At 38.9% G+C, this 15,085-nt stretch overlaps 1 protein-coding gene across 2 annotated transcripts in view; it reads right to left on the bottom strand.

The window, feature by feature from the left end:
* Positions 1-2,523: 2,523 nt before the first annotated feature.
* The window catches only part of FUT9 (fucosyltransferase 9), a 107,837-nt gene continuing 95,275 nt past the window's right edge, over positions 2,524-15,085 (bottom strand). For both annotated transcript variants that reach the window (XM_043439663.1, XM_043439664.1), the window contains exon 2: positions 2,524-3,624. In XM_043439663.1, coding sequence (XP_043295598.1) covers positions 2,537-3,616 — 1,080 coding nt within the window. In that variant the 5' untranslated portion in view covers positions 3,617-3,624 and the 3' untranslated portion in view covers positions 2,524-2,536. The remainder of the gene's footprint in view (positions 3,625-15,085) is intronic.

Genomic DNA, 15,085 nt, shown 5'->3' with positions numbered 1-15,085 from the left:
TTTTTAATATATAGATGTGCTAGTTAGTCACTTAGTATTATTGCCTTAGCTTGAGCCATATTATCAGGATATAATTATAGTCTCAGACTGAGAAAGAGACCAAACTCATAGTTGACAATAAGTAATTATTAGTAATGCATTCTTTTTAGATCCCTACAATTTTTAGTAGGTCAAAAATATAACAATGTAAACAAATGTTTGAATCTATCTGAACATGATGAAATAAATGAGGGTGGAAATCTTTCCTTATCTAGGAGGGCATCTACACAGACATGCCATTTCTGGATGCTATCCAATTATAAGAGATAATATGACAGGCATCTTCCATTGGGTCAAATGAATAAACAAAGTTTGTGGCTCAGAAACTGGTCAAATAGCTACAGTTGGAGAAATTTATTATCTTATTTTCATTAAATCAGCAGTGACTCATATAAACTGCATTGAGAGTAATATGTGCCTAAACATAGACTCAAAGGAAGTTTTCCTTATCTCTCGACTTAATGGTAAGTTCCTTTAAGGCAGTGATGGTACCTTGTTCATCTTTATCTCTGGTTAGGGCCTTGCCTGACACAGGGAGCCTGTTCAATCATGGGTAAAAGAATGAACCTGAAGATCAAACAGGTCTTCAACCAATGCAGTAATTTTCCTCTGTTCAAATCCTTCTAGTGGTACTGAGAGCTCATTTCCTCACAAGTCAGACTGTATTGTTGGACATAAACTCCTACTTTCTGAATTCAAATTTGCCTCTCTGTCTATCTTCCAGTTGATGTAGAAAATTGTGGATTTGAGTTCTACTGATGTAGAGGACTATTAGAATAAGTCACAAATAGACTCAAATATGTCATCAGTACATTCTAACACTTTTGATGGGTTTTTGATCTGACTGGAATAAAGTCATTAAAGACTCTTTTGGGAAATGCTTTCTTTGAGAATTCTTAGAGTCCCATCTTTTCACATCTACTGTTCTCTGCTTATATCCAGTCCTTAACCTTATGGAGGAGAAACACTGTGCAGCAACGGCAATTTCAGGGGTGAATTCTCTAAAAACCTAGTGTAATGAAAGTTTACTCTGGTTCTGTAAAAGCCTGAGGGTGATGGTCATATCACCATTTATGGATAATTACAAAAATGGATATAAAACATCATCTCAAGTTAGCAACTCTAGACTACAGCTGTCTCTTTATTGGAATAAGCAAAGCTTTTCTGATGACATTGAATGTCATCCATTTATTAATTCAACAAATATGCATTGAGGTCTCATTTTGTGTTAGCATGTATTCCCTACTGACTCCCACTTTATTGTGTTTAACATTTTATACTTAACACCTTGATGATAATTTTATAGCCAAGTTGCTCAGTTGTGTATGACTCTTTGTGTCCCCAAGGACTATACCGTCCATGGAATTCTCCAGGCCAGAATACTGGAGTGGACAGCCTTTCCCTTCTCCAGGGAATCTTCCCAACCCAGGGATCAAACCCAGGTCTCCCTCATTGCAGGCAGATTCTTTACCATCTGAGCCACCAGGGAAGCCCTAATTTTATTTAGGCTCTTTTGAAATAATAGGACAAACATCTAAAATATTATGTCAATTTAGATGTCCATATGGTATAAGGAAAATGTTTTAGACATTGGGCATTTGGAAAAAAAATTTTAAATTGATATGTTAGAAACTGTACATAAATGTACCATTTATAAACATGACATATCTACACTTACCCTTTTCCCTTGTCATTTGATGAGATTATTTGTTTTATTATAATAATGAGTGTTAAGATCAGGAAGAAAACTATCTTAGCTTTTCTTAAGTGTTACTAGGATTATTTCCCAGGCACCAAAAATCGCCCCAAATTGGATATTTAAAAATACTTAAGTAATTTAGCTTAATATCATGAGAACAAGTGACCGTATTTGCAAGTCAACTTAATGAAAATAAACGAGAAGCCTAACAACTTCCTGAAGAGAACAGTTCTGCTCCACTCTCTGGCTTATTCACTACATGAATAATTCTGCATTCACAAACATAACAAACAGGTGGAAAACAGATCAAATAGACAGAGCTATACATTGTTCAAAGTCAAAGAGGCTAGAATTCAATTACAAATTGATTCTCCTTTGCTTCGTTATGCCAACTTGGAACTAGAGATGATAATGTTTAATGAAAATATTTCATATTTGAAGATATGTGTCTTCATTCACCAAGTGGATGAAACAAATGTTCAGTGTAGGAGCAACAATCAAATCACAGTTACATTAGAGATAACAACAAAAATGTGAAAAAAAGAGGTTTACAAATGATAGAGAATAATAAATTATTTTTCAGTGCACATAATTAGGTATATATAAGATAATTTAAAACCAAGTGGAGTGATTGCTGATGCTGCGCTCTTAAAAATCTCCATCAAAATATACATGTCACCCGAGAGAGTGATACAAATAAATTATGACATGAAAGCAGAATAATGTCTCTTCTCATCCTTAAAACCTGGATAATATCTCATCAAAATGATTTGCCAAATGTGCAAATGATGGAAAACTTTAATTCCAAAACCATTTCTCTAAATTACCAACGGATTTATACTCTTGATGCCTTTTCACATGGTCACAAGCCAAGCATGCATGTGATTCCCAAAATCGAGGAAGATTTACTGTGAAATCTTTCCTCCAGTTAAAGTAACTAAGGTATAATTTATTGTTTTTGTCTACTTCCTTCAGATACTTAGCTAGCTCACTGGGAGAGTTATAATCTTCCACATGAATGAATGAATCTGCTGGAATATAATTCTCATAGTTTTCCCTAGATGGCCCCAAAACAACAGGCACAGAGCCAGCCAGAAAAGCATTGTAGAGCTTTTCTGTGATGTAATCTTTGTGGATTGAGTTTTCAAAGGAAAGATAAAATTTGCAAGTAGATATGGTAGGAATCAAATTTTTATCAGTCACGTATTCTCCAAATGCTTGCCCATAGGTATGGATTTCAATGCTTTTGCTTAGCTCATTGTAATACTTGACCCTGGCATGCTCAGGGTTCCAGTTACTTACAACCCAGCACACTAACTTCTCTTTGCTTGGCACTTCAAACACGAAGGGGTTTGTGCTCACGGTCAAGAAACCATAAGGCACTTGGATATCTGAGTCGCGGCGATAAGTCAGCGTCAGGTTGAACAGGTGCTCTATGCCACTCTTCTGTGGTGTGTGAGTCGGTGATTCCAAATTCATCCAAATCCATTTCTGGAAAGGTGGCCTCGCCTGCTGAGGTAAATTGGTCAGATCCCAACTGATGTCTCGGTGGTGGATCAGAACTGCGTGAGACTTGTTGTACAGAGAACGGTCTGTCGTGAGATGGCATCCTTGGATGTTGAACATTGCTTGGCAAGATGTAAGGTCAAAGGTCTGCCCAAATGGCCACACCCAAATCAGAATAGTAGTTTCATTAAAATCACCAGTTTTGGTGGAGAAGAAATTTTTCATTTTCAGCACTGAGCTGGCTGACTCCATCGGGCTGAAGATCCAGCTGTTGGTGGGCTTGATGTAAATGAACAGACACACCATGAAGCAGGCCAGGATAATGCAGACAATTAAAAATGGGCGGAGAATTCCTTTGGATGCTGAGGTCATAATTTTTTCTGTGAAACAGAAAGGGAAAGATAGAGGAGTAGGTAGAGGTAGGGATGAAGAGTTAATCACAAATACATTTTGAGATAAATAGGTGGTACATCCTAAAATACACTTAATCACAAAATCAACTACATTTTCTTTTCCAGTGTTACCAAAAACTAAACATGGTGTCTGCTCAATAAAATCAAGTTGCAAGCAGTACCTGTTTCCTAAAAGCTCACTCTCAACTAGGCTTGGTGACAAGCACTTTGAACACATTACCCCTATCAATGAGGTCTTTTATCACCTCTTCTTTGCAGAATGAGGAAACTGAGGGCCAAAAATAGGTAGCTTACCCATTGAATTATTCTGTTTCTTGCCTTCTAAAATCCTAACACGAGCATCAGTAATCCATTGAGGTGCATTGGCACCTCAAGTTTTACTGTCTTGATTTCTCTAATCTCTGCCCTTATATAAGTGAGGGCTTCCCTGGTGGCTCAGTGGTAAAGAATCTGCCCGTCAATGCAGGAGATGTGGGTTCAGTCTCTGGGTCAGGAAGATGCCTTGGAGAAGGAAATTGCAACCAACTCTAGTATTCTTGCCTGGGAAATCCCATGGACAGAGGAGCCTGGTGGGCTACAGTTCATGGTGCTGCAAAGAGTTGGACACTATTTAGCGACTAACACTACCACCATTTACCCATGAGTTAAATTTTGATCAGTTTCCCTTAAGAAGAACAATACCTGACACTTATCTGGGGCTCATTAGTGCCATGCATTAATATGAGGACTTACATTAACAATATATGTATTAATTTATATATTTACACAAGTGTGTGTATCTCTTTGTAAGTATCTGTACTAACTCATTATATTCTCATCTCATTCATGAAGAAACTAAGGTCCCAAATGGTTAACAAACTCCAAAGTCACGCATAGTAAGTGGCAGAGCATTCTTTTAAACCCAGGCTCTGGGTCCAGAATCTGGGCACTTGATGACTGCATTTTTATAATCATTGATTCCGTAGGCTGCAGCTAGAGAACACAATCATCTTGATGATGCCAGAACGTAAGCTTCATGAGAAGCTTTGTTTCTCACTGCTATATCCTCATCAACAGGTTACACTAGGTGCTTAATAGATGCTTAGAAGATGCTATGAATACTGCATAAATGAATAGGTGGATTGCTGAGTATCTTGGGTGGATTCTCAAGGTATAAGCATTGGTAACTAGATAAGTAAAAATAAACAAAATACGAATAAATGAAATTATACTTAGTTGCTTTCTTGGTATACTTAACACATATCACTCTATAAAATGAAATGACTGACAGGTATTCTTACCAGTAGTTGAGCAAAATTTCCCAGTTTTGACTCTCTTTGTTGCATCCCAAAGTTGGCATATAGTACATTTTAGTCCCACAACACTATTTGACCAAATGGGAAAAACTGATGGCTAGGCAGACACAATATTCCTTCCATTATGTGCCTCTCAATTTTCCTGCTTCTTGGGCATTTTGAGTTTCTTGAGGTTCTTCTTGTTAACTCTGCATATCGTCTATCCTCTCAACTTTCCACTGGTATTGGGGTCAATTACTAAACAACAGAGCTGTTACTCAGTAACACCTGCTTTGTACAGAAGCTGTCAGAAAACTGCCTCTTGGAGCCAAATTGACTTTCCCTTGACAAGAACTTTTTCACCTATTCCTCATTACTAAAATTCAGTTGGACACCTAACATGTCTTGAATTTCTCATATAACCTATATTTAAAGGACTTGCAGTTTGTTACTATAGCTTTCACCAGAGACAGCAATACATATAAACATAAAGCTAATTTTAACAATAAAGAGTATAGTTTAAAGACTACAGCATTAAAAATAACAGAAACTTCAGTAAAAGTATTACTTGTAAGAATTAGCATGTGTATAATTGCATTCTCCATAAAGAGACCTTTGGTCATACTTTAAGAATGATCTACTGAACATTAGAGGATAGAAGAACTTGGAAAAGAAAAGGTTCAGGTTGTGATTTTCAAACCATAACTATACTTCAATGTATTAGGGACAGAAACGTGAAACTAAGAATAGAAGTCTTTTTCAAGGTGTGGTAATTCCACTTTTGCATGTGTGTGTTTTGAACCTTAATGGAAACAACAGGAATATACCTGGAAAAGATATAATTTGAAAAGATACATGGAGCCCAGTATTCTTAGCAGCACTATTCACAATACCTGAGACATGGAAGTAATCTAAATGTCTGTTGAAAGATGAATGGACAAAGAAGATGTGACACATATATACAATGGAATATTACACAGCTATAAAAAAGAAAGAAATAATGCCATTTGTAGCAACGTGGTTAGACCTAGAAATTATAATACTAAGTGAAGTAAGTTAGACAAAGACAAATATCATACGGTACTATTTATGAATCTAAAAAATGGTATCAAAATATCCTATTTACAAAATAAAAATAGACTCACAGAAATAGAAAACAAACTTATGTTTACCCAAGGTGAAAGGGAGGCGGGGATAAATTAAGAGTTTTGGATTAACAAATAAACAATGCTATATATAAAATAGATGAACAACAAGGCTCTACTGTATAGCACAGGGAACAAAACCTATAACCGAAAATAATCTGAAAAAGAATTCACTTCAGTTCAGTTCAGTCACTCAGTCATGTCCGACTCTTTGCAACCCCATGGACTACAGCACACCAAGCCTCCCTGTCCATCACCAACTCCTGGAGTTTACTCATACTCATGGCCATTGAGTCGGTGATGCCATTCAACCATCTCATCCTCTGTTACCCCCTTCTCCTGCCTTCAAATTTTTCCAGCATCAGGGTCTTTTCAACTGAGTCAGTTCTTTGCATTAGGTGGCCAAGTATTGGAGTTTCAGCTTCAGCATCAGTCTTTCCAATGAATATTCAGGATTGATTTCCTTTAGGATGGACTGGTTGGATCTCCTTGCAGTCAAAGGGACTCTCAAGAGTCTTCTCTAATATCACAGTTCAAAAGCATCAATTCTTCGGCGCTCAGCTTTCTTTATAGTCTGACTCTCACATCCATATATGACCACTGGAAAAACCATAGCTTTGACTAGATGGACTTCTGTTGGCAAAGTAATATCTCTGCTTTTTAATATGCTGTCTAGGTTGGTCATAGCTTTTCTTACAAGGAGCAAACATCTTTTAATTTCATGGTTGCTGTCTCCATCTGCAAGTGATTTTAGAGTCCAAAAAAAGTAAAGTCTGAAACTGTTCCCACTGTTTCACCATCTGTTTGCCATGAAGTGATGGGACCAGATGCCATGATCTTAGTTTTCTGAATGTTGAGTTTTAAGACAACTTTTTCACTCTCCTCTTTCACTTTCATCAAGAGGCTCTTTAGGTCTTTGCTTTCTGCCATAAGTTTGGTGTCAGCTGCATATTGATATTGCTCCTGGCAATCTTGATTTCAGCTTGTGTTTTCTCCAGTCCAGCGTTTCTCATGATGTACTCTGCATAGAAGTTAAATAAGCAGGGTGACAATATACAGCCTTGACATACTCCTTTTCCTATTTGGAACCAGTCTATTGGTCCATGTCCAGTTCAAACTGTTGCTTCTTGACCTGCATACAGCTTTCTCAGGAGGCAGGTCAGGTGGTCTGGTATTCCCATCTCTTTCAGAATTTTCCAAGTTTGTGGTGATCCACACAGTCAAGGCTTTGGCATAGTCAATGAAGCAGAAGTAGATGTTTTTCTGGAACTCTGTTGTTTTCTCGATGATCCAGCAGATGTTTGCAATTTGATCTCTGGTTCATTTGCCTTTTCTAAGTCCAACTTGAACATCTGGAAGTTCATGGTTCACATAGTGTTGAAGCCTGCCTTGGAGAATTTTGAGCATTACTTTACTAGCGTGTGAGATGAGTTGCAATTTTGCAGTATATGAGCATTGTTTGGCATTGCCTTTCTTTGGGATTGGAATGAAAACTGACCTTTCCCAGTCCTGTGGCCACTGCTGAGTTTTCCAAATTTGCTGGCATATTGAGTGCAGCACTTTCACAGCATCATCTTTCAGGATTTGAAATAGCTCAACTGGAATTCCATCACCTCCACTAACTTTGTTCGAGTGATGCTTCTTAAAGCCCACTTGACTCCACATTCCAGGATGTCTGGCTCTAGGTGAGTGATCACACCATCATGATTATCTAGGTCGTGAAGACCTTTTTTAGATAGTTCTTCTATGTATTCTTGCCACCTCTTCTTAATATCTTCTGCTTCTGTTAGGTCCATAGCATTTCTTTCCTTTATTGAGCCCATCTTTGCATGAAAAATAACCTTTATATCTCAAATTTTCTTAAATAGATCTCTAGTCTTTCCCATTCTATTGTTTTCCTCTATTTCTTTCCACTGATCACTGAGGAAGGCTTTCTTATCTCTCCTTGCTCTTCTTTGGAACTCTGCATTCAGATGGGTATATCTTTCCTTTTCTCCTTTGCTTTTCACTTCCTTCTTTTTTGTAGCTATTTGCAACGCCTCCTCAGGTAGCCATTTTGCCACTTTGCATTTCTTTTTCTTGGGGATGGTCTTTATTACTGCCTCCCATATAATGTCATGAACCTCTATCCATAGTTCTTCAGGCACTCTGTCTATCCAACCTAATCCCTTGAATCTATTTATCACTTCCATTGTATAATCGTAGGGGATTTGATTTAGGTCATACTTGAATGGTCTAGTGGTTTCCCCTACTTTCTTCAATTTAAGTCTGAATTTGGCAAAAAGGAGTTCATGATCTGAGCCACAGTCAGCTCCTGGTCTTGTTTTTTCTGATTGTATACAGCTTTTCCGTCTTTGGCTGCAAATAATATAATCAATATGATTTCGGTGTTGACCATCTGATGATGTCCATGTGTAGAGTCTTCTCTTCTGTTTTTGGAAGAGGGTGTTTGCTATGACAAGTGCATTCTCTTGGCAAAACTCTATTAGCCTTTGACCTGCTTCATTCCATACTCCAAGGCCAAATTTGCCTGTTACTCCAGGTACTTCTTGACTTCCTACTTTTGGATTCCAGTCCTCTATAATTTAAAGGACATCTATTTTTGGTGTTGGTTCTAAAAGGTCTTGTGGGTCTTAATAGAACTGTTCAACTTCAGCTTCCTCAGCATTCCTGGTTGGGGCATAGACTTGGATTACTGTGATACTGAATGGTTTGCCTTGGAAAGAAACAGAGATCATTCTGTCATTTTTGAGACTGCTTCCAAGTACTACATTTTGGGCTCTTTTTTTGACTACTCTGTCATTGAAAAAGAATATACATATATATAACCTTAGTCTGAAACTAACACATTATTATAAAGCAACTATACTTCAATTTTAGAAAAGACAGAAAGAAACAGGGATATACTATGGACTATTATACAATACTTGCCTAAAAGTTTAAGATAGAACAGAATAGTTAGATTTGTAACTTGCCACTTGGTCTTTATTCCGAGTTTGCAGTCACTACGCTCCTCTTCAACCCACCTCTCTATTTCACACTAGCTAGGATGTGGGGTTGGAAGAGGTTCTTCTCTTATGCCATTATGAGTCCTTGGGTCAACATGTTTGATAATCCCTATCTGTTACCTTTTCTATATGTTGTGCAAATTCATAATCAAACTACTTCTGTTAAGGCAAAACTTTTTAATCTTCAGTAAAAATGCATAAAAATCACAAACCCTTTGAACAGAACTTTGGATCTATTTGGGTATCTAGAGATCAACTCAGATCAACCCCAAAGACCTAAATGAATCACCAAAAATTGATAAGTGGATTGAAATTAGAAATGATTTAAAAAAGGATTGCCATATATAGTCACATTGCAACTTCTTTCATGTTATACAAAGTAAAAAATTTTAAGGTGCTTCCTATAGTGTCTGGACCATGCTGCTGCTGCTGCTAAGTCACTTCATTCATGTCCGACTCTGTGCGACCCCATAGACGACAGCCCACCAGGCTCCTCCGTCCCTGGGATTCTACAGGCAAGAACACTGGAGTGGGTGGCCATTTCCTTCTCCAATGCGTGCATGCATGCTAAGTCACTTCAGTTGTGACAGACTCTGTGTGACCCTAAGGACAACAGCCCACCAGGCTCCTCTGTCTACAGGATTCTCAGGCAAGAGTACTGGAGTGGGTTGCCATTTCCTTCTCTGTCTGGACCACAGAAAGCACGTGTTTGCTATCACATTATTATTTCTTGTTAGTCAAGAATCAGAGTTCTCATAACAGCTGAAATTCTTTTGGAATAATAGATTCTTTCTGATTTCTGTGCAAATTATTACTATTTCTAACTACATACATACAATCTCCCCTAAGTACAAAACATAACTCATTAGTATTAATGTCTGGATAAAATACATAAGGAAACAAATTATAGTTAACTAGCAGCAGAAGCAGCAAGCAGAGTCTTTCAATAGTTCATGAAAACAGCCTTTTCACAAAAGGTTGCTTTGTAAGCATATTGTGTTTAGATTCTGTGGCAGATATTTCCTGGTTTTTACTGTCTGGCAACCACTCACTTTTCTTCTGATAATAGCATCCCAATTGCCTATCAGGATATACCTCTCCTCTCCTGTGTGCAATCTCTGTGACTTTTTCTCAACCACTGTTGAGGAGGGACGCCAGATCATTCAAACTCTCTCTCTCTGGGACTTTAAAACTTGCATGTAAGGGCCAAGAGAGAAAAATGTTGGAGATAATTAATCACAGTGGAGTTCCCTGAGAAGACTTATATAAACTCTGCTACCTGCCAACAAGGAGCTACTCAGGACCCTGCCTTCCTGGGCTTGGTTCTTGAGATATTCCTTCAGTTCCAAGAGCTACTCCATAAGCACAATAATTTTCTTTTTGTTTACATTAGTTATAATTGATTATATTTCTTGAAACAAAGAAATCAAAACAAACAACAAAAACAAGAGCCCTAAGCAAGCCAAAAATGGAAAAAAAAACAAAAAACAAAAAACCCCAAACCCAATTGATTCTGTTTTCTCCCTTTTTTCTTTCTGCAGCATATGAAGTATCTAACTTAAATCTTTCAAAATATATCCACAATTATCTGGATCATGGTGGAGAGTTCTGATAAAATGTGGTCCACTGGAGAAGGGAATGGTAAACTACATCAGTATTCTTGCCTTGAGAATCCCATGAACAGTATGAAAAGGCAAAAAGATAGGACACTGAAAGATGAATTCCCCAGGAAGGTAGGTGCCCAATATGCTACTGGAGATCAGCGGAGAAATAACTCCAGAAGAATGAAGAGAGGGAGCCAAAGTAAAAACAACACCCAGCTGTGGATGTGACTGGTGATGGAAGCAAGCCTCTTTACTGATGCTGTAAAGAGCAATATTGCATAGGGACCTGAAGTGTTAGGTCCATAAATCAAGGCAAATTGGACGTGGTCAAACAAGAGATGGCAAGAGTGAACATGGACATTTTAGGAATCAGGGAACTAAAATGGACTGGAATGGGTGAAATTAACTCAGATGACCATGATACCTACTACTGTGGGCAAGAATCCCTTAGAAGAAATGGAGTAGCCATCATAGTAAGCAAAAGAGTCCAAAATGCAGTACTTGGATGCAATCTCAAAAACGATAGAATGATCTCTGTTCATTTCCAAGGCAAACCATTCAATATCACGGTAATCCAAATCTATGCCTCAACCAGTAATGCTGAAGAAGGTGAAGTTGAAAAGTTCTATGAAGACCTAAAAAACCTTCTAGAACTAACACCAAAAAAGATGTCCTTTTCATTATAGGGGACAGGAATGCAAAAGTAGGAAGTCCCTTGTGGCTCAGACGATAAAGTATCTGCCTACAATGCGGGAGACCCAGGTTCGATCCTTGGGTCGGGAAAATCCTCTGGAGAAGGAAATGGCAACCCACTCCAGTACTCCTGCCTGGAAAACCCCATGGACGGAGGAACCCGGTAGGCTACAGTCCATGGGGTTGCAAAGAGTCGGACACGACTGGGCGACTTCACCTCACTTCAAGAAGCACCTGGGGTAACAGTCAAATTTGGCCTTGGAGTACAGAATGAAGCAGGACAAAGGCTAATAGAATTTTGCCAAGAGAACACACCGGTGATAGCAAACACCCTCTTTCAAGAACACAAGAGAAGACTCTACACATGGACATCACTAGATGGTCAATATCAAAATCAGATTGACTATATTCTTTGCAGTCAAAGATGGAGGAGCTCTATACAGTCAGCAAAAACAAGACTAGAAGCTGACTGTGGCTCAGATCATGAACTCCTTTTTGCCAAATTCAGATTTAAATTGAAGAAAGTAGGGAAAACCACTAGTCCATTCAAGTATGACCTAAATCAAATCTCTAATGATTATACTAGAGTGGAAGTGAGAAATAGATTTAAGGGACTAGATCTGATAGACAGAGTGCCTGATGAACTATGGACAGAGGTCTGTGACATTGTACAGGAGACAGGGAGCAAGACTATCCCCAAGAAAAAGAAATGCAAAAAGGCAAAATGGCTATCTGAGGAGGCCTTACAAATAACTATGAAAAGAAGGGAAGTGAAAAGTAAAGGAGAAAAGAAAAGATATACCCATTTAAATGCAGAGTTCCAAAGAATAGCAGGGAGAGATAAGAAAGCCTTCCTTAGTGATCAGTGCAAAGAAATACAGGAAAACAATAGAATGGGAAAGACCAGAGATATCTTCAAGAAAATTAGAGATACCAGGGGACATTTGATGCAAAGATGGGCTCAATAAAGGAAAGAAATGCTATGGACCTAACAGAAGCAGAAGATATTAAGAAGAGGTGGCAAGAATACATGGAAGAACTATCTAAAAAAGATCTTCACGACCCAGATAATCATGATGGTGTGATCACTCACCTAGAGCCAGACATCCTAGAATGTGAAGTTGAGTGGGCTTTAGGAAGCATCACTACTAACAAAGTTAGTGGAGGTGATGGAATTCCAGTTGAGCTATTCAAATCCTAAAAGATGATTCTGTGAAAGTGCTACACTCACTCAATATGGCAGCAAATATGGAAAACTCAACAATGGCCACAGGACTGGAAACGGTCAGTTTTCATTCCAATCCCTAAGAAAGGCAATGCCAAAGAATGCTTAAACTACTGTACAATTGCACCCATCTCACTGGCTAGTAAAGTAATGCTCAAAATTCTCCAGGCCAGGCTTCAACAAGACATGAACTGTGAACTTCCAGAGTCAAGCTGGATTTAGAAGAGGCAGAGAAACCAGAGATCAAATTGCCAATATCCACTGGATCATTGAAAAAGCAAGAGAGTTCCAGAAAAACATATATTTCTGCTTTATTGACTATGCCAAAGCCCTTGACTATGTGGATCACAATAAACTGTGGAAAATTCTTAAAGAGATGGGAATACCAGACCACCTGACCTGCCTCTTGAGAAATCTGTATGCAGGTCTGGAAGCAACAGTTAGAACTGGACATGGAACAACGGGCTGTTTCCAAATAGGGCAAGGAGTATGTCAAGGCTGTATATTGTCACCCTGCTTATTTAACTTCTATGCAGAGTACATCATGAGAAATGCTGGGCTGGAGGAAGCACAAGCTGGAATCAAGATTGCTGGGAGAAATATCAATAACCTCAAATATGCTACTGACACCACCCTTATGGCAGAAAGCAAAGAAAAACTAAAGAGCCTCTTGATGAAAGTGAAAGAGGGGAATGAAAAAGTTGGCTTAAAACTCAACATTCAGAAAACAAAGATCGTGGCATCCAGTTCCATCACTTCATGTCAAATAGATGGGAAACAGTGGAAATAGAAGCTGACTTTATTTTTTTGGACTCCAAAATAACTGCAGATGGATACTGCAACCACGAAATTAAAAGATGTTTACTCCTTGGGAGAAAAGTTATGACCAACCTAGATAGCATATTAAAAAGCAGAGAAGTTACTTTGCCAACAAAGGTCCATCTAGTCAAGGCTATCGTTTTTCCAGTAGTCATGTATGGATGTGAGAGTTGGAGTATAAAGAAAGCTCATCGCCGAATAATTGATGCTTTGAACTGTGGTGTTAGGGAAGACTCGAGAGTCCCTTGGACTGCAAGGAGATCCAACCAGTCCATCCTAAAGGATATCAATCCTGAATATTCATTGCAAGGGCTGATTTTAAGGCTGAAACTTCAATACTCTGGCCACCTGATGTGAAGAGCTGACTCATTTGAAAAGACCCTTATTTTGGGAAAGATTGAAGGCAGGAGGAGAAGGGGGAGACAGCGGATGAGATGGTTGGATGACATCAACTCTATGGACATGAGTTTGAGCAAGCTCTGGGAGTTGGTGATGGACAGGGAAGCCTGTCGTGCTGCAGTCCATGAGACTGCAAAGAGTTGGACATGACTGAATGACTGAAATGAGTGACTGATGTCTAACTTGGGCTTCCCTGATGGCTCAGCAGTAAAGATCTTGGTTTGGTCTGGGTCAGGAAGATATCCTGGAGGAGGGCATGGCAACCCACTCCAGAAGTATTCTTGCCTGGAGAATCCCATGGACAGGGGAACCTGGCAGGCTACAGTTCATGGGGTCTCAATGACTCAGACACGACTGAAATGACTTTGCACACATGCACCCATGATGTCTAACTTAATGATTAGTAATCTCTTTAGTCAGGCTCAGATAACAATTGCTCCCCATATAACCCTTATGGTGTTTCCGTTCAGTTCCGTCGCTCAGTCGTGTCTGACTCTTTGCGACCCCATGAATCACAGCCCGCCAGGCCTCCCTATCCATCATCAGCTCCCGGAGTTTACTCAAACTCTTGTCCATCGAGTTGGTGATGCCATCCAGCCATCTCGTCCTCTGTCATCCCCTTCTCCTCCTACCCCCAATCCCTCCCAGCATCAGGGTCTTTTCCAATGAGTCAACTCTTCTCATGAGGTGGCCAAAGTATTGGAGTTTCAGCTTCAGCATCAGTCCTTCCAATGAACACCCAGGACTGATCTCCTTTAGGGTGGACTGGTTATGGTGTTTAGCATCATGCTATTAGTATCTAGGATTCTGCAAAAGTCTTCTGAACACTACACTGTATGTTCATAATTAAAATTGCCCCTCCAAAAAAATTGTGAGTTTTCTTTTTAGTGTTGTTTTGCTTTTACTCTTCCTTACAATTTTTATGCTAAAATCCTTTACAAGAATAAAAATATAAGCTTTCTATTTTCTACACTATATATTGAGTTATATTCTGCCTCAAAGTACTGTAGAACTTTATATATTCATCGCTTTACTATCAAAGACTCCCTTGACACCTCACATTCCACTAAACCTTTCTCATGGGAATTCCCGCTCTGAGTTTCCACAATTCTCTGCATTAAGTTCCTGAGCCAAATGCCTCCTGCCTTTGGGAGAAAAGCCATTTACTCTTTGGCAAGGAGACACCGGTCAATTCCTGGAATGCTATCAAATTGTGAACCATTTTCAAAGACCTTTGGATACAATCTCTGGTATTTCTAGG

Source organism: Cervus canadensis, chromosome 20, assembly GCF_019320065.1.
Source record: "Cervus canadensis isolate Bull #8, Minnesota chromosome 20, ASM1932006v1, whole genome shotgun sequence".
In the NCBI taxonomy this organism is placed as follows: Eukaryota; Metazoa; Chordata; class Mammalia; order Artiodactyla; family Cervidae; genus Cervus; species Cervus canadensis.
The sequence above is the reverse complement of the archived record's forward strand: the minus strand, read 5'-3'. Positions and strand labels throughout refer to the sequence as shown.